The sequence below is a fragment of the Carettochelys insculpta genome, chromosome 19 (genome assembly GCF_033958435.1).
Source record: "Carettochelys insculpta isolate YL-2023 chromosome 19, ASM3395843v1, whole genome shotgun sequence".
NCBI lineage: Eukaryota > Metazoa > Chordata > Testudines > Carettochelyidae > Carettochelys > Carettochelys insculpta.
In genome coordinates this window covers 20,509,042-20,536,227 of record NC_134155.1, presented here as the reverse complement: position 1 = coordinate 20,536,227, position 27,186 = coordinate 20,509,042, and the positions used below count along the sequence as shown (strand labels likewise).

At 44.6% G+C, this 27,186-nt stretch overlaps 1 protein-coding gene across 7 annotated transcripts in view; it reads left to right on the top strand.

Moving 5' to 3' along the window:
• Nucleotides 1–27,186, top strand: part of LOC142023218 (S-adenosyl-L-methionine-dependent tRNA 4-demethylwyosine synthase TYW1-like) — a 189,490-nt gene that overhangs the window by 65,358 nt on the left and 96,946 nt on the right. For 6 of the 7 annotated variants that reach the window (XM_075013957.1, XM_075013959.1, XM_075013958.1 and 3 more), the window contains 4 exons: nucleotides 2,108–2,226; nucleotides 13,989–14,098; nucleotides 21,565–21,742; nucleotides 26,514–26,649. In XM_075013957.1, the coding sequence (XP_074870058.1) occupies nucleotides 2,108–2,226; nucleotides 13,989–14,098; nucleotides 21,565–21,742; nucleotides 26,514–26,649 (543 nt within the window). The remainder of the gene's footprint in view (nucleotides 1–2,107; nucleotides 2,227–13,988; nucleotides 14,099–21,564; nucleotides 21,743–26,513; nucleotides 26,650–27,186) is intronic. The other variant, XM_075013962.1, reaches the window with a different exon arrangement.

The window sequence follows — 27,186 nt, the reverse complement described above, 5'->3', positions numbered from 1 at the left end:
GATATGACAGTGTTTAAAAACAAAAATGACTCAGAACTTGAAGAAAAGCCTGTAAGAATGTCTGGGTGTTACTGTATTGCAGTTAATGCAGCAACAGGGACTTAATCTTCATTCCAGTGTGTTGACTCTATTGTGAGTACTTTAGCAAAAGGAAGATTCATTTAAGCAGCCTTAATGGTATTCAGGTTACTGGGCTAATTACTTGCAGGTATAAGTCTCTACAGAAGTCAGTTACGTTGGCGTTTCCATATGTTTATAGGTTGAAAAGCCAGCAGGAACCACTGTGGTAATCTACTTGGATTTCCTGTATAATGGACAAAAGAATTAAGAAAGAATCTTATTTCTTTCTATGAAAGACCCTGAAATATGGCTGAAGTTGTCATGTGTTGTAACTTTGATTATTTTGTTTTTTGCATCATTTGGTTACAAGGGTTCTGAAAGAACTCAAATGTGAAATTGTGGAGTTATTAACAGTGGTTTGTAACCTATCCTTTAAATCCGCTTTGGTACCCAATGACTGGAAGACGGCCAATATAACGCCAATATTTAAAAAAGGCTCCAGAGGAGACCCTGGCAATTATTGACCGATAAGTCTAACATCAGTACCAGGCAAATTAGTAGAAACAATAGTAAAGAATAAAATTGCAAGGCATGTAGAAGAGCACGAATTGTTGGGCAAAAGTCAGCATGGTTTCTGCAGAGGGAAGTCGTGTCTAACTAATCTATTAGAATTCTTTGAAGGGGTTAATAAACATGCGGACAAGGGGCACCCAGTGGACATAATATACCTAGATTTCCAGAAAGCCTTTCACGCGGTCCCACACCAAAGTTTTTTATGTAAATTAGGCGGTCATGGGATAGGAGGAAAGATCCTTTCATGGATCGGGAATTGGTTAAAAGGCAGAAAACAAAGGGCTGGAATAAATGGTAAATTTTCACAATGGAGGGGGGTAACTAGTGGTGTTCCCCAGGGGTCAGTCCTGGGACCGATCCTGTTCAACTTGTTCATCAATGATCTAGAAAATGAGGTAAGCAGTGAGGTGGCAAAGTTTGCAGATGACACCAAGTTGTTCAGGACAGTCAAAACCAAAAGGGATTGTGAAGAACTACAAAAAGATCTTAGCAAACTGAGTGATTGGGCAGCAAAATGGCAAATGAAATTCAATGTGGTAAGTGTAAGGTAATGCACATTGGAAAAAATAACCCAAATTACACGTACAACATGATGGGGTCAAATTTAGCTATGACAGATCAGGAAGGGGATCTTGGAGTTATAGTGGATAGTTCTCTGAAGACATCCACGCAGTGTGCAGCGGCAGTTAGTAAAGCAAATAGGATGTTAGGAATTAATAAAAAAGGGATCGATAATAAGACAAAAGATATCATACTTCCCCTATATAAAACTATGGTACGCCCACATCTTGAGTACTGTGTGCAGATGTGGTCTCCTCGCCTCAAAGAAGATATATTGGCATTAGAAAAGGTTCAGAAAAGGGTGACTAAGATGATTAGGGGTTTGGAACAGGTCCCATATGGGGAGAGGCTAGAGAGACTGGGACTTTTCAGTCTGGAAAAGAGGCGATTGAGGGGTGATATGATAGAGGTATATAAAATCATGAATGGTGTGGAGAAAGTGAATATAGAAAAATTGTTTACCTTTTCCCATAATACAAGAACTAGGGGACACCAAATGAAATTGATGGGTAGTAGGTTCAAAACTAATAAAAGGAAATTTTTCTTCACACAGCGCACAGTCAACCTGTGGAACTCCTTGCTGGAGGAGGCTGTGAAGGCCAGGACTCTATTAGGGTTTAAAAAAGAGCTCGATAAATTTTTGCAGGTTAGGTCCATAAATGGCTATTAGCCAGGGGTAAAGTATGGTGCCCTAGCCTTCAGTACAAGGGCAGGAGATGGATGGCAGGAGATAAATCACTTGATCATTGTCTTCTGTTCTCCTTCTCTGGGGCACCTGGCATTGGCCACTGTCGGCAGAGGGGATACTGGGCTGGATGGACCTTTAGTCTGACCCAGTATGGCCATTCTTATGTTCTTATGTTCTAAAATGTTTGTTGAATGTCTGTGTACCCTTTTTTTCCCCCGTTGCTAGTCAATGCTGCGAGGCCGAGGAGGCTGCTACAAACACACCTTTTATGGCATCGAAAGTCACCGCTGCATGGAGACCACACCGAGTTTGGCTTGTGCAAACAAATGTGTATTTTGCTGGAGGTAAAGTCCTGATGATGATTTACTTTGGGAAGTGTCATTCTATCATTAGTTCCATTAATTGGTGTATTTATAATCTCTTCCTGCATTTTTAGCATGAGAGGAAAATCTGCTTGCAATTCTGCAAACTTGGTATGCATATTTTTTTAAAAAAAAGCCATATTTGAAATAATTAAATCTGATTTGTTGTGTGCTGTCAGTTTGCTGAGTGCTGTGTGCACACTCTTAGCAACGCAGCCTTGATTTTGCAGATGGACATTTGCTCTCGTATGAAGACCCACAGGGTTAGTAACTCTATGCCCTTCTTATTACAATTGCAAATGGAAGGTTTTTAAGTTTAAGATGTTTTGTTATCTAAGGCTGCTAAATTTTGCATCCACACAAAGAAAATATTAATATGATTTAATAGCCCTCTTTAATTTTTAACTTATTTATATGACCTTTTCAAAAGACATCTGAAAAAAATCCTCTTTAGTGCCTGAGAATTTGTTAGATGGATTAATTCAGTGTATGTTCTTGATGTTTTGGAGAGCATCATGGAGTTTCCACAGCATTTTTCATCAGGAAAGATGAATTTTAGGCTATAAAGGAGCCAGCCAAGAGACTGAACATGCTGTGCTTTCCTTTGCAGCTAGTTTTTATTCTTGCAGTGTTAAGTACACTGGAAAAAACACCAACCACTAATATGCCGTCATGGGACCTGATTGAGTTGAAAAAAATGAGTCAGATTCCACATGGTGCAGAGTCACAGAAATGTTAAATGTTTGTATGTCCTATATTGTATGAAATGGAATCACTCTTGTGGGTGTGCATGTGTTTGTGCTAAAATAGCAGTCCCAGGATGAATGGGCCTGTTAATAGTGCATTGAGGGGCATGGGCTTTGTCAGCAGCTGAGATTTAAAGATCATGCCTGAACTAGTACTCTTTGTTCAGGCAAAAATCTTCTAGTATTCAACAGAATTTTGTTTGCCTGCGTAGGGAGGATCAGGTAGGCCTGGTGAGAGAGAACATAACCTATCACTGAAGTGAAAATGTAATAATGGGAAGCGTTGCAAGTTATTTTAAGTTCTGCCCCATTAATTCAGTATCATTTAAGCCATACTGAGTCTGAGCATTTCTCCCCATGAGTGCAGACTATTAATTTGCGTGTTCTGCTTCTTCTGGATCTCTCAAGATCGTCCTCTGAAAACAGCTGCATTTCCCCCCCTGCTTCCCTCAGTGTCATTTGCTCCCCCTGTTTTGATAGCCTTCCAAGTTAATAATAAAAATATTTTAAATAGGTCTCAATGCAGGCCAATTTAATGTCATTTTGAAAAAGACTTTGAAGATAACTATTATGTAAATGCTAAGCACAAACGTTGTGTATTGGCCATCCTATTTAAATCCATACTGGACCCTTAATTGGTACTGTAATCCTAAATAGGCTCTCCTCACTTCATGGTTTGAAGGGACACTGTGAACTTCAGATAGCATAGTTAATGTGTGTTATTTTCCCACTGTGTCCTACAGTATGTCATAACTGTTCCGTAGCTAAGAAGCAAAATGCTGTTTTTTCTTTTGCCTTTTCAGTTTTCAAGACTTTAGTTTTTAATGGTGCAAATAATTCTGTAATGGTCACTGTGCCATTAGGAGCGATTTTGATGTGTGCGTAATTGTCTATCCAATCCAAACACAGATGGGACATATCATAAATGTAAAATAGAAAGCAATTAAGCCACCAAAACAGAGCTTTTTGGTAGTGTGTGTTCAACTACAGAAAATTTAATACCATTCTCCTCCCCAACAAGTCAACTACAGTATTTTCTATCAGCAGGATTGAGAGTCTTGATTTAAGGGGCTGAATCAGAGATGTCAAGGGAGAGTAAATTTGAAAGGACGATAATTGGGATAAATCACCATGTGACACCTGCCATATGACTCTTATTTCTAACTCAGGAGAGGCCATTTGTCACTTTTTAAAATAATACTGGAAGTGGAGTAGCACTAATGAATACTAATGCTGGAAGACTGATTTTGCTAATGGTGACCGAGTGCAAGGAAATCACATTCTGGAGGACTGTGCTGGAGACACATTCTAGGTTATTTGCTTTTGGTGACGTGTTTAATTAGTAACCTCTTTGATATGAACAGGAGGGATGTTATTCACCTGTCAGTTGCAGTTAAAAACTTGGACTCGTGCAAAAACCAGACGTGTAGCAAATTTCAGTGTTCTATGGTTTTCCCTACCTCTTCCTGAGCAGTTATTTGGAGGAGCTATATATAGTGTAGGTAGTCCATTGGTTAGGATGCTAGCCTAAGACTTAGAAGACTGGGTTCAATTTGCTGCAACCTCACAAAGTCCTTGGATGACCTTTGGCAAGTCACTTAGCCCCTGTGTCTGAATTCCCTGTCTATAAAATGGGGATAAGGGCATTGTTCTGCCTCATAGGGCGGTTGAGAGGACACATACAAGGTTATTGTGAGGTGTGCTATTGTGTTAATAGGGGTTATAGAATTATCACAGATTGGCTGTGTCTACACTACACACAAATCTTAAAAGAGGGGATGTCCAAAATCTAAATCGAAACAAGGGATTTCAGCATAACGTGGCCACGCACACAAAACAGATTGCTGTACTGGTCCGCTATTTTGAAAGAGCCCCCCAGTTTTTCAAAAGGGAGTGTCCATATAGCAACGCAAGCCCTTTCAAAAGAACAATCCAGGAAACACCACACACGGGGTTACATGGCTGACAAGCCTTCCAGGTCCTGCAGCCAGCGGTTCCCTTAAAGGACCCCTCCCAAACAGACCCACCCTGCGCGCGCACACACACAACACTGCAGAGCAGCAGACAGCACTGCGGGTACCGTGCTCTGGGCGCTGCAGATCGAACACCAGCAGCTGCCCGAGGCTGATGCCTCCACTGACACCGGGGCTCAGATTGCCTTGGTCATCCTGGCGATGGTGGAAGCCCTGCAGCCCATGAACCCCGCCACTGGGGTCCTGCCACAGGACAACTACTGCACCCTGTTCCCCATCCCCTATGGTGCCTCTGGAGCCACCCCAGCAGCAGGGACTGGTGGGAGAGGCTGGTGCTGGGCCAGTGGGACAAGGAAAGGTGGCTCCAGAACTTTTGAATGTTGAGGCAGACATTCATGGAGCTGTGCCAGTGGCTCACACCCATGCTGCAGCACATGGACACCCTCATGCAGCCTGCACTCCCAGTCAAGAAGCACGTGAGAATCCCGCTGTGGAAGCTGGTCACCCCAGATAGCCACTGTTCAGTGCAACACCCATTTTGGGTGGACAAGGCCACCGTTGGAGCTGTCCTCCTGGAGGTAAGCCAGGCCAGGGCCCCACACCCACCTTGGAAAAGGGGGAGCAGGCCCCTGGGCGGGGAGGCCTCTGCAGAGTTGGGGGGCGGGGGAGCCTTGCAGGGGCGGGGGATAGGGGGCCCTGCAGGACAGGGATGTGGAGGGCCATGGGGTTCCCTGACATGCAGGCCCACATGTCAGTGTGCCCCCTCACACAGGTGGTCCAGATGATCAACCACATGATGCTGCGGAGTGCCATCTGCCTCGGAGACCTGGATGATGCCATGGCGGGATTCATGGCCATTGGACTTCCCAGCTGCTTTGGCACCCACGTAGTGATCTGCGCCCTGGACCGCAGTGTAGGCAGCTACATAAACCGCAAGGGGTACCACTCGGTGGTGCTGCAAGCTCTCATTGACACCCAGGGCTGGTTCAGCAACATCTGTGTGGGCTGGTCTGGGCGAGCCCATGATGCCCGGGTAGTCTGGAACTCCTGGCTGGGGCACTGCATGGCGCATGCCACGTACGTCCTTGCCCAGGAGCAACCCGTGTGGGACCTCTCAGTGCCACCATGCATAGTGGCTGATGGGGATACCCATTGCAGCCTTGGCTGATGCGTCCCTACACAGGGCACACCGCTGCCGGCCAGGAAGGTTTTAATCACCGCCTCAACCATGCCCACAATACTGTGGAACGGGCCTTTGGATGCCTAAAGGGGCACTTCCCATGCCTGAATGCGCAGCTGGACATCAGCCTGCCCAACATCCCTGGGGTGGTTGTGTCCTGTTGTGCTCTGCACAATGTAGTGGAGGGCAAGCATGAGCGTTTCATGCAGGGGTGGGCTGCGAACAGCTGCCCCAGGTACAAGCAGCCACCCATGGCTCCATGCCGCCAGGCACAGAGGGAGGGGGTTAGGGTCTGGGAGGCCTTCGATGGGGAGCTTCACTGACCCTCACCCTGCACCTTCCAGCCCACGCCCACCCTGCATGACAGCCCACGCGCACACAGGGGGCACTGGTGCACAACACAACCGTTTACTGAACATCACTTAACCAGCATATGTAAATAAACTGCACATGAACAAAAAGCAGTCTGGTGTTGTCATAACTGGGAGATAAAATTGGGGGCAAATGGGGTAGAACTATTTACAAGGGGTGGGGGCGCGCCCCTGTAGATGAGGCCATGGGGGTGGAGGGGTGGGACCCTCGGTGGGTGGGTCCCCTGCCACCCACAGTGAGGGGGCCCCATCGGGGCTGAGATGAGGCTGGGACAACAGAGAGGTAGGTTTGGGCAGAGGCTGGGGGTACTGTCCTGGCAGGGGGTGGGAGGGGCAGGCGGTGATGGGTGCTGCGGGGGGCAGGCTCCCCCAGGCCCACAATGGTGATGAGCCAGTGGCCCAGTGAGATCCGGGTGGCCCCATTGGGTGGTGGGGCTGGTGTGCTGGCGGCTGGGATGGGACTGGTCCAGCCCTCGGATTTGAGGCTGTGGAGACACGAGGGGAAGAGGGGCCACCCATCAGTGCTGCTGACCATCCCCTGACTCATCGTCCACTTGCCTGACCCCTTTGGGGCTCCCATGGGGCACCTGCTGGCTGCGGTCCAGCCCCCGCATCCCTTCCCGCTTGGGGGGGGTGTGGTCAGGCCACTAGCCACAGGTGCAGGTACTGGATTCAGCCACACCTGTGTCTGGAACATGGCCAGGGCGGGTGCAGAACAAGGTGTGCTCCCACCCCTGGACTGGCTGATCCACCTGTTACTTACCTGGGGCTCTGGAGAACAGATCCAGGGACACTGGTGTTGAGGGAGCCTGGCTGGAGGTGCTGGAGCTTGACTCTGACAACAGCGGGCCTTAATCCTCTGAGCTGCTCCCTGGCTCCACCACCCTGGTCCAGCCTGATGGTCCTGGGTGGTAGTATGGGTCTGCGTCAGGGTCTAAGTCGGGGCTGGCTGTGTCGACCATGGCTACCGGCTTGGGGGTGTTCTTCGGGCCGAGGAGCTGGTCCAGCATGCGGTAATGCGGGCACCTCAGGGTGGCCCCTGCCCCTGATTGCCTGCACAAGTCCCTGGCTCGGCTATAGGTCTGCCTCAGCTCCTTTACTTTTGAGTGCACTTGATCAGCTGTACTCTGGGGGTGCCATTCAAAGGCTGCTGCATGTTGGGGCCACCTGGTGCTGTGCAACAGTATGTCCTCCTCTGCCTGGAGGCTGAGAAGATGTTTAATCTCGGCCTCTCTCCAGGAGTGGCCTCTCCTCTTCTGGTCCTGGCTTGTCTCCATCGACTCCTCAGGCTGGGAGGAGAGGGCCTCCTGGGTTCCTGGGGTGTTGGGAGCTCGCCATCTGGCCAATGGGCTGAGTTGCAGTGGTGTCTGGGCTGCTGGAGCATGTGCCAGGCTCATGCTCCTGAGGCTCTTCTGGGCATGCTCTGAGCTTCCTGCACAGAGTTTCTGGGGCTGTGCAGCCTTAAGAGGCTGGCCCCAGAGACCACAGAGCCCTGCTGCGGCTGGCTGGAGCATGGCTGTCCAACCTTTTGGCTTGCCTGGGCCGCATTGAGCGAAGAGGAATTGTCTTGGGCCGCGTATAAAATATATAATATAGTTAATGTATATAAATCATATAATAACATTAAAAGTTTACAATCTTGTGGGGCTGCATTACTAGCTGTCCAGGGCCACGGGTTGGACACACCTGGGCTAGAGTGTCTCTGCACCCCCTGTGGCTGCTGCCATGGAGGACCTGCTATTTCGAAATAGCGGCCCTGGAGTGTCTACATGTGCCCGATTTCGAAATTCAGTTACGAAAGAGGCTGCTCTTCCTGAAATCAGAGGGGAAGAGCAGTTTCGAAATGCGCACCCCTTTCCACCAAAAACAATTTCGAAAGAAGCCGTTAAGTGTGTGGACGCTCTGCGGCCTCTTTCGAAATTGGGCCCTCTTTCAAAATTAGTTTCTAAACACCAGGCTAGTGTAGACGCCCTCATAGTGTACGTTCTTCCAAGGGAAGGTAGAGACAGGACTCATTTATAGCAATCCCAAAGCAATCTTTGGGCAGTTGGACAGTGGAAGTTTGTAGGCCCTGGATCTTGGACACTCTGTGGTGGCTAGTGTTCTATATTTTTGGTCTGGATTCGGCAGTTTTAGAATTGTGCCCTTGACTGAACCACTTTAGATGTAGCAGGTGAGCATATTGGCCCTTTCTTGCCTTCTGAATCTTTGTTTAAAAAATTGAATCATGCATCTGGGAAGCCTTTGCTTGAGCTGAGTGTCCCAGTCGGTTCGGATTGCAAAACTTTGTGAGGGGAAGCTTGCAGAATATGTGTTTGCTCCATATACCTGTTTGCAAACTAGCGTAATTCGCAAGCATGTTCAAATCAGATTAGAGATAATTAAAACAAAAATCCTTGGAAAATTCATTGACTCAAGAGTCCTTATTGCTAAAGAAGTATGACTGGTTTATCTTTTTTATAATTGCTAGTTACCATCTGTGCAGTTGGGGGCTCATGTGACAGTGTTTTTGATCTACCACTAGTAAAATATCTGTAATCTATATTTCCCCCCTTTGCTGGGTTTCAGAGACTGGGTTCCAGCCTGAGCTCAGATGCCTACACTGCTATTGTTAGCTCCATACCATGAGCTTAAGCCAGCTGACTTTTCCAGTGATAGCTTACATGAAATATTTTGCATAAAGCATGTTCCAATTATGTAATATTCATATTCTTAATTTTTTTTCCATAAAGCCTATGGAATGCCCTATGGGAATAATGCGCAGCACTGGTGAAGGGAAGCAATTAGGGTTTGTCAGGCTTCACAACCTCTTCCAGTCAGAGACAGGCAAGGTTAAATTTGGTTGAGTCAGCAAATCACTTCACCTGTCTGCTTCGCTTTTCCATGTTTGCGAACTGGGGACAATGCTACTTTCCTTCTTTGTAGGATGAAAAACACTTTCACTATGTGGTGTTGCTCTTTGGGATAGCTTTCTCTCAACATTCATTTCACAGTCTTAGTAGCATACTGGCATTGAAACCCATAGTTTGCATCACTCTCGCACTTGTATCTCAAAGCCAGTGTTTAATATCTTGTACGTTTATGTAGTGGGCAACAGTAAAACTTCTGTAATACAGTACTATGGCATGAGTAAGGAATATTGTTATGAACTGGTGAAGAGTTGTTATAGGTTGAGTAAACACATTGTGGAGATTGATTGTTTTGGATTAAAATAACTAAGGACAAGTCAATCACAAGCCATTACCTAAGACAAAAGTGTTGTGTGATCCTGCCCAGGAGGTTTGGATTGGATGGGTAAAGGGGTTTTGCTGAGAGGTGTTTTTGTCGGGGGTGTGAGGTACAGAGGTGCAGAGGCAAGAAACAAGAAAGCTGAGCACTAGTCTCTGAGCACAGTGTGTAATTCTGGGAAAAAAAGAGCACACTTTTAAGTCTGTTGGCTAAAATGGTCTTTTTATATATATAAAATTCCTTACATTCAGAGAAACAGAAGTTTGTACTTTCCTTGTAAACAAACAGGATTGCATCAAAGGAAATACCAAACTCCCTCAGTGTCTGCTTCCAATTGGAATGTCCTTGGGGGCCAGAATTTTGTCTAGCCCCTCGGATCAAATATTTGTAACTGTATAATAAAGCTCTTGGAAGCACATTGCTCACTTCCTTCCACTTATTATTGCCCATGGTTGTTCAGTCTTGACAATCCATTTTTGACAGAATGCTAGAAACATTCTTATGGACTGATTTCAAAAGAGGCGTTTCCATGTCTCATCATTCTTACTGAGTACAGAGCAGTTATGTTGTTTGCAGTACATATTTCCTTGGGGAAAGAAGATTACATCCAGAAACAAGGCCATTAGTCTGAATTCAAAAAGGTGACATGTTTTTCTTAATGCATCAAAGGTCTCAATTAGAAAAAGCACATTTTACTAAATTACATGACTTTTAACTCTGTCTCTTTCCTCTTCTCATCTCAGCCCCCCAAAATAAAAGAAATATCTTACTGTTGATTGAAGCTAAGGGTGGATAAATGACAAGCCCAAGGCCATGTTGAGAATTAGTAGCAAACCAGGAATACATTTCAAGAGTCTTGACTTTGTCCCCTACCACTAGACCACAATTCCCCATAATGTCTAAAGAAGCTTCCTACTACTGATCTCCCAGTCTGAGTTGTCTATGTGGAACTTTTAAAATTTTTGTGTGCTATTATTTTCTTTATAATGGATTGGGCTACTTTTTCAGAGTGGAAGATAACTACTTGTTATGCAAAGGTTTGCAGTAAATTAACTCACCTTTTTCCAATTTTGGCAAATAGTATTTATGGAACTTGCCCGTGATAATAAACTAGCGGTTGCATTATCATATATATATTACAACTTAAGAGCATTCACCTTCCTGGGTAGAAGTTATGATTAACTGCCAGGGTTCTTTGGGAAGCACTGGTAAATCATATAGGTAGATCAAGGCCCTGATGAGAATACAAAGAGGGTTCCTTTGTATGCCATGCTTACTTTCTGCAGGACTGGTGGAATGATCTGGAAACACATACTGTGTTCAGGTGGGATCTTTCATTGGTTTCTAATAGCAATACACTAATACAATCATGACTTGTATTCTGGAGTAGCAGAACAGTCCCTTAAATGAATATGTTTTGAAAGCTGTCTAATGCGAGAGGGTGGTTGTTGTCCCCTCCACCCCCCACACTTTGATATGGTGCGTTTAGTTCTGGAAGGGGAAGAAAGAATGAAATTTTATCTTGGACTGTTCTTAAGACCAGTGTAACTAGTTGGGCACAGGACATAGGACACACAGGACACCTTAGAACCAGCTGGTGAATGAAAAGGTGAAATTGAAATATTGGCTGTGCCAATAACTAGGAAATACAGTCTCCGAAGCCATGAAATATGCTTTGTGTCCCCATTAAAATTCCATATGCTAAATAAGCCATTTACAGACATGACCCACTGTGTTTGCTAACTAGTTATTGTATTATAAAGGTCTAGGTCTGTGAGACGCTCATAATTAGTGGATGTCCAGAGTCATCAAAGCTCTGTTGACTTTTTGGCAAGTCACCCTGTTAAATATTCATGGCTCAAGTGATGGAGTTAAGCATGTAGGAACTGTATAAATACATTTTTATATTTCACCTTCACAAAATTTTGTATATTGGCAGGATGGTAAACTATTTTTGTTTTTTTGGGAGAATCTTTTAAAGAATAAAGCTGATTTTGGTTGAGATTCACTTTTGTTTTTGTATCTGTCTTTTGTCCATTCAGGCATCAATGCGTGAATTCATCCTTTATCTGGACATACGAGGTGTTTGGCCCAAAAGGGGCACTTTGACCTTGTGCTAGCTAGAGAATCAATTAGTTTGCCTCTGTCAAAGTGCGAGGTTGAAGGGTTTTTCTCTCTCAGATCCCTCTGAAGTTGGTGGAAGACTTTTGCTTAGTGCAGTAGGCTTTGAATCAGACCCTTAATTCTGGCCTTCCTTGCCTCTTTTAGCTGCATGTTAGATGTTATGTGTTAAGTGCTGTGTACCTGAAAGACTGAGGAGGGCAAGTGGCCTCTTGTAAAGTTGCCAAGCCAACTTCTGAAGACTATAGAAGATACATGGAACTCTATGTTCTGCAGGTCAAAACCACTAGCCTGAAACCCTCCTGATGTCAGCTCTTCCTTGCACGATAACCTGAACTGTGAACACTGTATGGACAGATGGTGTGATCCTGTATTCCTTGCTCACTTCACTGCCTATTTTAATCTGTCAGTGTCATTGCGTGAGAGCCAGTAGGGAGTTTTGTTCCCTCTCCAGTGCTTTAATAATCTGTTCTGAGAGCTGTACTGAAATTGATGGTGGAAGTGTGCAAATGAGAGAGAAAACAAGTAGTCTTGTGAATATGCAGGCAGCCTTATGAATTTCAGTTCAGTTCAAAACACGAATAGGGTTAAGAAGAATGCACCCAGTTTGTGGAGAAAACTGTCAGAGTTTTTTTTTTTTTTCAAACACCATTTTAGGGCTTGTTCTTAATTTCTGTTTTATCTATACCACTGAACTCAGTGGAGTTATGCCATTGCTGTATGGCAGAACAGAAGCAAGCTCATTGTCTAGGACACCTCTTGAGAGTTGTTCCAGGTATGCAGAATCATTTGTAGTAAAGGGGGAACATGCAGTATGTGCTGCTATTTATTTTTTTGTTTGTTAGGGTGCCTTTGGCACAGGGCAGTTTTGAGGGATTTATGGTATATCTGAAAAACTAAAGGAGGACATGAAGAATTTGCAGATGTTTGCCTTGTGGAAAAAGAATCAGTGCATGTGAATCAGTTGAGTAGACCTTTTGAGATATTAGTCGTCTTTGGGTGGGTGGGCTTGCTTGATTCTGAGCAAGTTGCTGTATTGTGGCCCTAAATCAGATATTTTATGTGGTTGACCAATTTGTTTGCCACTAGTTCAGTGCAGAGAACTACAGGCTGAACCTCTCTAATGCGGCATCCTCAGAACCTTACTGGTGCCAGATGAGAGAATTTGCTGGACCACAGGAGGTCAATATTGTCTAGCAGCATTACCCGCACTTCTACTGCTTACTGGGCTCTTAGAAGATATTTTAGGGGTAAATCAGAGCCAAATAACACCACAGAACACTGAGAGCCAGGGGTAGTGGTAGTAAACAAACTTTATGGGACCATGGGACACTTGATCACACCCATGATGTGGTCATCCAGCTAACTAAAATCATGTTAGCTTACAGATGTTGCCGAACAAGAGAGTTCTGGATTAGAGAGATTCAACCTGTACTACTTTATATTAAGTTTCAGTCATTCAGTATTTAAAGAAAAAAATCTTGTAACCAACCCGAGAAGCCTGCATAAATCTAGGAAATTAAATGGCTCCATCATAGAGGTATTTCTGATAGGTTACACCAGATGTTCCATATTCATTTGTTTATGGTGAATAACCAAGTCTGCTATTGTCCATTTTACATTGGAACTCATAGAAGGGGTAACGCTATTGTGTTAGAAGCAACTTATTTCATTATCATTTGAAAATAGCTCCTCTACTTTCAGTTTGTGGCCAGCTCACCTAGGACCTGTCTCCCTGCGTCTGTCGTATTGCCACGGCTGTAGCCACTGGAGGTGCTAGATCTGGATCCTGTTGATTTTAATAAGAAGCCTGGTTGGAGTCAGCCTGTTCCCTGGCTGTGGAACAAACTTCTGCCTATGATCCGAAATAGCCAGGCCATTGGCTTTCAGAAAGTACATCAAGGCCCAGCTTTCTACCTGGGGAGAAGAGAGATGAAAAGTTGTTGGAGCTGGCTGGTTTGTTAGAAGAGTCCCATAGTTAAGGTGTATTGATGATTTGTAGCTGACTTTTGTTGTGCTGTATTTTTTTTTTTTTACAAGAATGTCACAAGTGCAAAGAGTGGCTGGTGGGCTTATTCCTGTGTGTTACAAATCACAATAAAAAATCCAATATTTCTTTTTTTAGACATCACACAAATCCAGTGGGCACAGAATGGCGATGGAAAATGGACCAACCTGAAATGATCTTACGGGAGGCTATAGAAAACCACCAGAGCTTGATCAAGCAATTTAAAGGTAATTTAAATTTCTTTTAATGAATCCATTAGGTGGAAATCAGAACAGACCCTAACTTACAAGGTGTGGATCAAAAAAGCACTCGAAAAGAAACCTAACAATTGCATGTCCCCTCAAATGTAAGCAACTGTGATATTTTTATGGTGCATTATTAATTGTTGGTTTTCCCCTGATAGTTTGTCTTGTTTACATCATTAGAACTCGGGGTCAACCCCTGGGCTGCTAGTTGCTGCCATGAAGGAGCTGAAGAGAGCTCCCTCATGTATCACAGCAGGGGTAAGATATATGGGTTGTGGTCAGGGGCCCCACAGTGAATGGGCACAGACTGGGGGACTATAAATTTTGACCTTGCTATATAAAAAATTAAGGAATGGTAAGAACAGAAAGGAATTGTCCATTAATCTGAGCAGAGGGTGTGCTGTGGAGCCTAACTGGAATGAGATCTGTGGAGTGTTGGCTGCATTCTCTCATGTTCATGTACCTGCTTTATTCACTTGCGGATCTGATTGCCTTTCCCCTGCTAGTACTGGGCATGGGAAATTCCAGCTGGAGTCAACAGGAGCTGCAGATGCTCAGCACCTCTGGAAACTAGCCCACTTGAATGTGTAACTTGAAACCTTCTTGGCTTCATTTCATCTATGGACTGCCCCTTAGCTCACATCCTTTGTCAGATACAGGAAATTATGCACAAGAAAAGCCAGTGGGTTTCACAGGAAAACTCTAGAATTATGTTCTTTCTTATTAACAGTCTGGATTGTGAGAGCGTCAAGAGTCATTTGCAATATCCTTAAAATATTCAAGACAAGCCCTAGTGTTGGGTGTCATTGGGTAACCTATTCATCTATCTTGGTTGAGCATGGAGCGTACCCAGTGGATGAGCGACAGGAGAGGGAGAGTATCAGAGGGGTAGCCGTGTTAGTCTGGATCTGTAGCAGCAACGAAGGGTCCTGTGGCAGGACAGGGAGAAACTCTTTCCAAAAGTATGGGGCAATCCTGTCTAGTTCATTGGTGTTCTCTTATTGTTAAGTTGCTCATTTAAATCCTATCATGTTTTGGAAGAGGTAGTTTCTTAGGCTTTTGGTACACTACATGTTCATGGCCTATTTCTAATGGAGATGGACATGGATGCTGGGGCTAAAATGGGATAGTGGAACGGATAATGAAGTTAGAGGGTCATGGTGCAGTCTGATGTTGTTGCTGGAATGAGTTGGTCTTGGCAGTGTTTCTCCTTGCTCCATCTGCAGAATTCTCCATTGTGTAAATGATGGAGAGAGAAATCTTATTGACTGATTGACCACTAAAGGAGAAGGGGCAGGATAATTTATTTGATGGATACATTTTGCGGGTAGTGACTAGTAAGCCCCTTTGCAAGGGCACATGCTGCATAGATATACTAAATAAATTGTGCCCCTCTCAAAATACCTTTGGTATTACAGTCCTGGATTTGTAATGAGGTGTGCCCTAAACTGAATTGGAAAATCTAGGTTTTGTAAAGCGTGGGGAGAGGAAGGTCATTTATCTGGCTGTTTCTGGACTGTTAATTCAAAACTGTAATACTGGTACAGTATGAACAATGAAGTTTGGGCCAGGTATATCCCATGTACCTAGGCGTTGCAGATCAAGGGGTATGTGAAATGTAGTCAATCCTCAAAGAGCTGAAGTTGAAGAAGGCTGTGAGCGCCTCAGAGCTGAAAGTGAGCTTATCCAAAGGAAATGGGAATTTGAGTGCAGAAACTGTATATAGTTATTAGGTATATAGGAGTTCATATGGTTTTCAACATGGCCACGTACTCCTTGGGAATAACCCTGAGCTAGGGTGTAATTTATGGTGATCAAAATGATTGCTTATAATACCTCAGTATTCTACCATTATGCATGTGGTGCATGCCATGTTTGACAATAACAGTTGTAGAAAAAATTTAGATTATGTTAAAATGTGTTATCAGGATGATTTATTTTGCACTGCTTATAAGCCTGGTACCTTAGTCACTGTTATCCAGTAGCTTAGGGCTCATAGAGGAAGAGATATTAAATTAAATGCTTCCCAGAATAACTCTGAGACATGGAGATGTTGGGACTTTAATGTCTGATAACTCTGCCTCTTCCAAAATTAGAAGAAAGTTCTTTGTCCTATTATAAATCTGCAACTCTCCTTTCCAATGGAATACAATTCCCAGTGCTAGTCTGTAGGGTCCTGTCTTGGAATCAGGACTAAATTGAGCTCATTTTAAATGCACTAAACTTCCTGATTCACAGATCACCTTCTCTATTTAAGGTTGAGGCTTTGTCCTCAGAACACCTTTTTTTACTCTGTTGTTGAAGCCCAGTGGGTAATTTTTTAGTACCATTTGAGTGGTAATGTCCAGGCAACATGAGGTTAGTTGAGGACAGCACTTTTAAAATGCTCTTTATATAGTGTTCAGATTCATCAAGGCTCCTTAGGGTAATATGAAATGATGCCTGCAGAACAGAAATTTGAAATGGCTTGCCTTTTACTCCTAGGCTGCATCTACATTACAGTCCCCTTTCAAAAGGAGAGTGCAAATGGGGCAAATCAAAAATGCAGATGAAGCACTGATTTACAAATCTCATGCTTCATGTGCATAATCTTGCTCAGTCTCACTTCTGAAAGAGACTGCTTTGTTTTCAAAACAAAAACAGCAGTGTAGATGTTGTTCTTTTGCATAAAACCCTGTTTTTGAAAGCACTCATTCGTAATTTTTTCAGAAAGAAGGGTTCTTTCAAAACCAGGGTTTTTGTTCTAAAGAACCCCATCTACTCTGCTGTTGTTGTTTCATGGAATCATAGACTTCTAGGGCTGGAAAGGACCACATGATGTCATCTAGTCCAGCCCCCTGCCTAAAACAGGATCAACCCCAACTAAATCATCCCAGCCATGACTATGTCAAGCCAGGACTTAAACACCTCTAGGGATGGAGAGGATTCCCATGCTTCACCACCCTCCTGATGAAATAGTTTTTTCCTAATATCCAACCTACACCTCTCCATCTGTGTGAGACCACTGCTCCTTGTTCTACACTCTGTCACCATTCAGAACAGGCTCTCTCCATCCTCTTTTGAGTCCTCTTTCAGGAAGTTGAAGGCTGCTATCAAATCACCCCTCAGTCTTCCCATCTGCAAACTAAATAAACCCAGATCTTTCAGCCTCTCCTCATAGGTCCTGTGCTCCGGCCCCTTAATCATTTTCATTGCCCTCCGCAGAATCCAGTCTCTTAAGGAAGTGAGATCGCCCAAGATTATGCAAATGAAGCATGAGATTTATAAATCAGCACTTCATTTGCATTTTTGATTTGCCTTGTTTTCATTCCCCTTTCAAAAGGGGACTGTAGTGTAGACACAGCCGTAGTTAAACAAGTTCACATGGAGACGCAGAACTTCAGGGAGCTGGCGATGGATAGGATAGAACACTCTTCATACCCAGATAGCTAATATGAATCTGGTTCATGTAATTAAGGGCCTAAATGCACTTACTTTGGTTGACAGTTTCATGGGATCACCACGGTTTCATGGGTGGACTTATTGTTGCCACCTTCTCACCTGAAAGTGGTCTTTATAACTCAGAGATGAAGCAGTGCTTGTGTTTTAATAGGTCTTAAATCAGATAGTATTGGTGACTCAATCTGATTGGCAATGTTCTGTTGTTGTTTTGTTAAATGAAACGTGGGACTTTGTTTTCGTGGGCTTGATCTCATTTCCGCTTTACACACTACCACTCCTTATCGAGGGCCTCTGTGGCACAGGGCTCTGATTCCGGCTCTTTGACACACTCTGCCCACTGCAGTGAAGCTCAGCGCTCTCTCCCCCAAGGCCTGCATCTATTTTGATGCTGTTCCAGTTTGGGCTCTCCCACCTGTCATCTTGATCCTGAAATCTGATCACCTTAGCTCCGTCCAGTGGCCAGCATGGGCGTGCCTGGCACCACTCTCGCTCTGTGAGTAGATCACATTCTCTGTGCCGGTCTAGCTTGACATATTGGGTATCCTGCTGATCCAGCTCTTGGCGCCCATGTCCTGCAGCGTACCAGATTCCACCTCATCAGCATTCGTGCTCGACATGCCAGTCCACTTCCTGGGGCCGGTCTTTGTTTTGGCATCATCCCTGCACTCAGTACCAGTCTTTGTCTCATTGCTTCTCATCTCAGCACTGGTTTTGCTTGTCTTGTCAACCCTGTTAGCACTCTTACTCCTGGCTTGCTGCTGTTTGCTCTCCACCAATGGCTCCATCTGGGACAGCACTTCCATGGTCCTCCTGCATGGCCTTGCCTGTCACCCGTGTGTGTGTGTGTGTGTGTGTGTGTGTGTCGGGGGGGATATATCTTGGTTGCGTCTGACTGTTCCATCACACCAGACCCCCATCTGCTCAGGTACATGGGCATCCTCAGTGGCCTCCATCTCAGTGGCAGTTCTGGATGCCTGGGGTATAATGTCAGGCACAGGGCTCCATGCCTCCTCTTCAGTCTCAGCCTCTGGCCTCCCCTCTGGTTCCCAAGGTTACAATTAGCTATCCTCCTCTGGACCCTCACCCCCAGAGAGTGCTTCTCGCATCCCACTTCTGAACAACCAGGGATTTTGGCATAGATGGCACCCGTGTTGGCTTCTTCCAGCTCTTCTCTGTATGTGACAGGTTCCTCTATCTCAGGTCCTCTACCTGTAAACTTCTGGGCACTCCAGGATCTTCTGCTTTGGGTGGCTACCAGCCTCAATCTTTCTGTGGAAGAGGTCACTTAGTTGGATGACATCCTCACCTCGGTCCTTCCATTTAACAAAACTATTTTGTTCTCCATTTGGCAAACTCCAGCCCTCATTCCTCCCACTGTCCGGGGAGGAGCGGGAGAGCGCAAATACTTTATGCTGGTCAAGGGGTTTGACTACTTGCACACCCATCCTCTCCCTTACTTCTTGGCGGTGGAAGCAGTTAATGAAAAAGAGTGTCAGGGTCAACAGATTCCAGCTCTAAATCTCAGGACACTGAGCTCCTGGACCTATTTGGGAGAAAGGTTTATTCTACGGGGGACCTGTTGCTTGGGGTGGCTAACCAGTTGGTTATCCTCAGTCATTATAACTACAGCTCTTGGGCCTCTCTCCTTAAATTTAAGGACCTGCTGTCTGAGGACTTGCAGGAGGAGTTATATGCTATCCTCAAGGTTCACAGGGGCCAGGCAGATGTTATCCTGATAGCTTTGGCTTGGGCTTGTAAGCACTGTACCCCACACTGATGGAGTTCTTAAGGTTCCCACCCATTTGGCTTTCTCTGCTTCCAGATCTTATCATGCAGGACCATAGTCATCTATGCCACCTGGACCTTTGCGCCCTTCACCTCATGACATGGTGACTTTGTTGGTTAAACTCTGTCAAGCAGGCGTGTTTGCAGTATGTGTGACAGGTCCTCCTCAGCAGCTGCAAGCCATCTACAGGGTGCTCATACTTGGCTAAGTGGACACATTTCTCTGTCTGGGGACAACCTCACACCTCAGCACAGCCTGTCCCGCAGACGCTGGACTACCTTTTTTCTCTGAAGCAACAGGATCTTGCCTCTTCTTCCCTCAAGGTCCACCTGGCAGCCATCTCGGCCTTCCATCCAGGGGAGGGTGGGTGTGCTGTCTTCACACACCCCATGGTGGGGTGCTTTCTCCAGGGCATGGACTGCCTCCACTCACAGGTCCACTGTCTGGTTCCAGCTTCCAGCCTGGGACCTTAACCTGGTACTTGGGGTGCTTACCTTTGGCCATGTGTTCTCTTCTGTACCTTTTCTGGAAAGTGGGCTTCCTGGTGGCCATCACCTCTGCCAGAAGGGTGTCTGAGCTCTGGGCCCTCGAGTTGGAGACCCGTACACGGTGTTCCATAAGGACAAAGTTCAACTCCATCCTCACCTGGCTTTCCTACCAAAAGTGGTCTTCTGCTTCCATATTAGCCAGGACATTTTCCTCCTTATTTTCTATCCCAAACCTCACAGCTCCCCGCGTAAGGAACAACTGCACTCTCTCAGTGTAAGATGGGTGCTTGCCTTGTACATCGAATGGACTAAGTCCTTCCACAAGACCTCACGGCTCTTTGTGGCTGTTGATGATCAAATGAAAGAACTTCTAGTTTCATCACAACACATCTTTTCTTGGACTGCATCCTGTATAAGCATGTGTTATAACCTTACCAAGGTTACCCTGCTGCCTGTTCCTGTTCTATGCAAGCTCAGGCCTCTTTGGCTTCCTTCCTGACTCATGTGCTCCCCCAGAAAATCTGTGGAGCTGCGACATGGTCCTCTGTACACGCTTTTATATCTCACTGTGCTATCATACAACAGTTTAGAGAGGATGTGGCCTTCAGGGCCACTGTGGTTGAGTCACCCATGTGTTGACTCTGACCCTAGGTTTGGTTTGTGAATTGCCTATCTTGAATAGATATGGGTAAGCACTCAAAGAAGAAGAAACATTTACTCACCTTTGTAACTGTTGTTCTTCAAGATATTTTGCTCATATCTATTTGAGACCCACCCTTCTTCCTTGCTTTTGGAGATACCGGCAAGAAGAAATTGAGGGGTGGTGGGGTTGGCAGGGTCATATATAGGGCTCCACACTGCTGCCACTCCTGGGGGCTCCACAGCCCACCTTCTGGGTAATTGCTAGAATAAAACTTTCTGTGATTCACGTGGTATGCACACACCTAACTTGAATAGATATGAGCAGCACATCTTGAAGAACAGTGGTTACAATGGTAAGTAACACTTTTTATACAGTGTACTAAAATATTGCTTTTGTTTTTAAAAATTAATTACATAAACTGTATACATGGGGGAGCTTTATTCTCTGCTGCAAAGCAATGTAGGTGCATTGATTTAAGTGATGTGCTAATTTACACCAGCAGCAGATCTGGCTCAGTGATGTCTGTTATCAGTCTGTTTTCTTGATCTTAACACTGTGTAAACCTTTAAATGAGTAGCGGCATAGCTGGAGGAAGAGGCTCAAGTATAAGTTGTTTCTGGAGAATAGTGACAGAGATAGCCGTGTTAGTCTGTACTCTGTCAAAACAGAAAAGCAGTCATGTAGCACTTTAAAGACTAATAAAATAATCTATTAGGTGATGAGCTTTCATGGGACAGACCTGACAATGGGAGGGATCTGAAGAAGTGGGTCTGTCCCACGAAAGCTCTTCACCTAATAAATAATTTTTTTAGTCTTTAAAGTGCTACAGGACTGCTTTTTTATTTTGTTTCAGGAGAGTTGCTTACAAGCTGGCTTTTAGTTATTGGAGGGTAAAGGGATGCTCAATTCCCTCCCCCATGGCCCAGGATTGGCTAGTTTTCTTATATGATAATCAGCAAATTTTTGTCTTCACTTTATCTCTGTTTCCAGCAAACATGCAAGATGTGCCACACGTGTAGGTTTTGCAAGAATTATTTTTGTAAAGTCTTTTCCCACAGTTTTCTTTTATTCCCCTTTCCCTTTTTTCCAGGTGTGCCAGGCGTGAGAATAGATCGTTTTGAAGAGGGGATGGTGGTGAAACACTGTGCACTGTCTCTGGTGGGAGAGCCAATTATGTACCCAAAAATCAACACATTCTTAAAACTGCTGCACCATCACAACATCTCCAGCTTCTTGGTTACAAATGCACAGTTCCCTGTGGAAATTAGGTAAGAATCCTAAAAAACGTTTTGGTTTTTTTTCAGTTGGGCTTGTCTTGTTCTAATGACTTTGTGATCTTGTGATGAATTGGGGGATAACCTGTGTGTGTGTGTGTGGCTCACAGAGGGTGTGAGGCTCCTGCTGAGGGTAACCCTGACAACCAGGTAACACCTTTGTACTGCAGACAAAGGAGGAGGTGGAGCCTAAGAGGTTTGAATTGGAACTGGGAGTTGAAAGCAGTTAGTCTGTGCTGAGGGAGAGAGCGAGACCAAGGAGGGGGCAAGGCCCCGGCTCTGGGGGCCCCTCGGGGCCTCCTCTCCCCAACATAAATTGAACTGGCTGTCTCTGCCTGCTGCACTGACTCCTCTGTACAATGCTGTGTCCTGTCGGCTAATAAACCCGCTGTTCTCCTGCTAAGTGAGAGACTCTCCTGCCTGCGGACGGGGTGCAGAGCTTGGGGGACCCCAGAACCCCATCACAGATCTATAGTTTGATAATATTTTATAATAGTGGGAATTCACACTACCACACTCTGTGTTACAAATTATTGCTCATAATCTTCCTGGGTCAGAGCTTTAGTCTCTCTGGGCTCATTTCCCTGCCTCTTCTTTCTCTTCTCCACTCTATTGTATATTTATTTTTTTCTGTGCTTCCTCAATTCAGTGCAATTACTTTTGAAGTGAAATGTAGGCGGTGTTACCAAAGGTCCATTGCAGAAGTTTCTAGAGGGTCATCAGATTGATGGGGATAAAACAAATGAAATTCTTTCTGCATTTTGCCCTTGTGATTGCAAATAAGTAAAGAAAGAGAGTGTTTCTAACAGAGCACAAATCAAAACTCATGAGCTGTATTCCCATTTCATTCACTCACTTCCTTGTGACCTTGGGCAATTCATTCCTTCTCTTGCTATCCCCACCAGCAAAGGACAGTCATTTTTAGCTACCCTCACAGAGGAAGTTGGGAAATTTAATATTTATAAAAATATTTTCAAGTTCTTTAATTAAAGGTGCTGGGTGAATGACAAGTATATTATTTGTCTGTTTGGAGAATGCTTGACACCCTGCTTAACCAAGAATTAAAACTGCACTGAAAAACTCCCTGCTGATGTGCTGACCTTGTCTTCAGCTCCCACAGTTGGGAGGGGGAGTATTCTGAAAGGTATAAGTTAACAGCATACACCCAAATTCCTCTTTGGTGGAACATTAGCAACGTTCGTGGAGGTGCAGCAGCAATGGCTTTGATGTGTTATGTTTCCCACAATACCTATTTCCAGGTGACTAGAACATTCCATTGTGTGCAAAAGAATAATACACACAAGTAGTCTCTGATAGTTGGCTTCCTCTCTGGCTCTTTTTTGGTCTGAATGTGTGAGGGAAAACCATGCATTTTCGGAGTGAGTAATTAGGTACTCCAAAGCCATTCCAAATGATTGGGTAATTGTGTAATCAAGTTACTTTTCAAACCATGTATTATGTGCCTGATGGACAGAAAGTGCTCTTTTGGAAACTAAACATAGAATTTAAAAAGAGAGCTAATGCTATTTTTGAAAATAAGTTTTTTGGAAACTCATATTTTTTCCATGATAAAATTCTAGTTTTGCTCTCTCATCAGCATGTCCATTGATCCCAATTGGCCACATCCTAGCCTGGTATCTGATACAGCAGTTAATAAGACTTGCTCTAAGAACATGCCAGACCTCCCTAAGACCTCAGAGAGGTAGCTGTACTAGGCTGTTTCAGTAAAAATGTGGCACCTTAGATATGAACACATTTTATTTGGGCATAAGCTTTCATGAGCTCACACCACTTCATCAGATGCAACAAGTGGATTCCAGCTCTCAAAAACTTACGCCAAAATAAATTTGTTAGTCTTTATGGTGCCACAGGACTCCTTGTTGTTTAAGGTAAGAGTAGTCTTATTCTTGTTGCTGAGCTTAGACCCAGGCTGGGCAATAATTTTTGATGGGGGGCCATGCTAAGAATTTACTAAGTGGTCTAGGGCTCTTGATATTAATGGAGGAGGACCGGGGTCTGGGATGGAGGTTGGGTGCAAGCTTGGGGTTAAGGGACTGGGGTGAAGAAGGAGGTGTGTGGTGTGAGAGGGAGTTTGGGTGAAGGAAGGGATTATGATTGGGTTGCAGGGTCTGGGAGAGGGCCTGGGTGCAGGAGAGGGGCAGAGGGCTCCGGGTAGGGAGAGGCTGGGGTGCCAGAGGCAAGCTCTGGCTTAGAGATGTTTACCTTGGTGACTCCCAGCCAGTGGCCTAGCGGGTTCCTCAGCCAGGCTCCCTGCATTCCATGTCTCCACAGGCCACTCAAAGAAATCGGCTGCAGGGGTCAAGTGCTGCTCTGAATGCTGCGAGCATGAGTGGAGCAGGGAAAGGATATTTCACATGCTGCCTGTTCTTCAGACAGGCAGCTCCTGTTGTTTGGAAATAGGTCATATGGAGATTGTGTGGGGGGCAGGGACAGGACACAAAGCCTCTCTGGGCTCACAGCATTCATAGATGCACATGGGCCAGCGGCCAGCTTGAGTGGCATGCGGGAATGGGCCAGGCAGGGAGGTCCCAGCTGCTTGGTGTGTGGTATTTTGCCCACCTCTGGCTTACACTCTATAGTTTACTGACATTTTTTGTCTGGACTGTAAGTCTCTGAGGGATCTGGTGCTGGCTGTGTAAGCTTTTGTTTAGCTGAAAGCTATAGGTATAGGCTGTCACTCTTGTTTGGTCACTGCTGAATCCGTGTCAGAGCCCCATGGAATATTTCAGCAGCTCTCACCACTTGTGGATAGAATGACAAATGTATCCAATTTTCATCTTCAAGTTTTATTTAAAGAGGGAGTGATTGATAACTGCATGAAGTTTTTTTTTTTTTTTTAAGCCATCAAATCAGACTGGCATCACAGCCTGCATGTTAGCAGCCTTCACAGGCAGCATTTGTGGATAACTCTTCCTTAACTTCCTAAAACATTGGCTAGTTAAGAATAAAATTTTGAAGCTGTCACTTCATCTAGAGGGAGTAGTGGTAGAGTGTTTTTGCGCTGTGTTTGACAGGTGTCACTAGCCCTTCAGAAGACACAAAAGAATATAAAAAATAATCTACTTTGTCTGTCTCTCTTGTTTTTAAGGAGCTTGCCAAGTCTAACTCTGTTTGCTGCTCCTTGTTTGTTATTCCTTGCTTAGCAGAATACTGTATTATTTATTCTACTCCTTGATTCCCAGTGTCTGCATGACACCTGCTGGACTTGAAGCTCCAGCATGGATGAAATCGGTCACAGGGTCTTGGACAGCAGAGTAGGTTTAAGCTTTTAGAAGTTGCTGATGTAGTACTTGTGTTAACCTATTGGTGAATGTGTATTGTAGCTGGGGTGGGGGGCTGTGACAATACCTGTCCTCTGTGAATGGGCATAGAAGTGACCACATTCACCAGAAGATTTCACTTGTAAACAGCATGTCTTAAATTATAAAAGGAGTTATAGCATACAGGTTGAACCTCTCTTGTCTGGCACACTCTCATTGGGCAACATCCATGATCTGGCATGATTTTAATTAACCAGTGTTGACCACTTAGCATAGGTGTGGCCAAGTTTCTTGTCATCCCATGAAATTTGTTTACAGCCACCATTCCTGGCTCTCCATATTCTCTGCTGCTATTTAGCTGTACTTTAGCCCTATATGTCTTCTAAGAGCCCAGTAAGCAGTGGAAGTGTTGGTAATGCTGCTAAACAGTATTTACCTGGTGCAGCAAATTCTCACAGCCAGCACTGTTCAGGTCCTCAGGGTGCCGGACTAGAGGGGTACAAGCTGTAATATGTTTTCCCACAGAAATTTGAGCTGCAGCCCTTTGTGTTTAGACTGATACAGACTGGGATTGTTTTAATGATCTCTTTAAATAACTTAACGACTCATGGGAGCTACATCCCTCACTTTTTGCACCAGAGGAATAGTCATCAAAATATGGAAATTTGGGCCTATTAAAAATGGGGAGGAAATCAGAACTATGGCATTGGAATTAATGCCTCTTACTACAGTAGATCTTTGGCCCCAGGCATGCTCACATTAGTGCTAGTTTAAAAGGATTCAGTGCAAGATTTTGGGTGGGGTCCCAGAAGTTAAGGTAGCAGGAGCTCATTTCTAAAGCCACTTTTGTGCCACTTTTACATTTTTTTGTAGCAAAATGTAGCTTACAGTTTTGGAACCATAAAGTTCTACCTGGCCAACTCACTGATTTCCCATTCTGCTGGGTGAACTCGGTTGAGCAGCACTGCATTTCTGTTGAATAGGGGTGCCGTCCTATAAGACAGGTGTAATTTTAGGGCACTTTGTCAGCAGATGTTCCAATAGGAAGTGAAGCTTTTAAAAGTTTCAAGAAGCCTCAGTCTCCTTTGCTCACTGGCTACTTGGGAAAGCTTTTCTTAATTGGTGTTCTACCTGGGTGAAAGATGGTGTTCTGTGAGGACTGGATTGTCGGACTTTCACTGGGCTTGAACCTTCTTTGATTGGTTAGAATTTGTGTTCCTTGCTTTGTGGCACATTTATGTGGTGAAAGACTATTTCCTGTTGCTGTTAGAAACCCCAGCTATTTGGTAAAGATGCACGGATGAATTTTGAGAGAGTATGCTGTAAATATTACAATACTGCTTTTGCTTTTGGGAACACAGCAGAGTCCAGCATAGTTATTTGCTCTGTGATGTTGCATCTTATGGATGGTTCTGTAAAAAGCATAAATTCAGTTAGCTCTAATATCTGAAAATAATGATTCCCCTCTCCTTTTTATTGCCAAGGAACCTTGAGCCAGTAACACAGCTGTATGTCAGTGTGGATGCTAGCACCAAAGAAAGTCTGAAGAAAATTGACCGTCCTCTCTTCAAGGATTTCTGGCAAAGGTTTCTAGACAGTTTAAAGGCCTTGGCTGAAAAGGTACTAAGTTAAGAATAGTTTTTGTTAACTTTTTTTTCCCCTTTCTGCGCATTTTCTGCACAAATGTAGAGTGTGGGTTTGTGGGGCTTGAAGGAAATGGGATGCTGAATGCTTTAAGAACTTGTTTACTGTGCTTTGTACAGTTGTCAGTGTTAGGATGAGCAGTTTAGCAATCCAAATTCGAAGCTAACAAAGGTTTACAAGGGAATACATTTCTGGAGAAGAGCGGTAGACTGTGTGACAAGAATAGGACTGTATATTTATTTTGCTCTCAAAAATGGAGACAGTCCCTGCTGAAGCAGCTCACAGGCAAAATGAGGCAGTTGAAGAAAGGTATGGAGCCCAGAAGAGGGCATAAAAGCACATGTCATTACTAACATTTGTTTCCAAAGCTTTCATCTGAAGCTCAGCCTTGTGAACACTTACACATTGACTGCAATGCGACTATTGCTGTGTAAAAATAAGTGTATGAGTAAGTGTTTGTTTGCAGGATTGGGGCCGAAGACAGCAATTGTACGGATGCTGACATTATAAGGA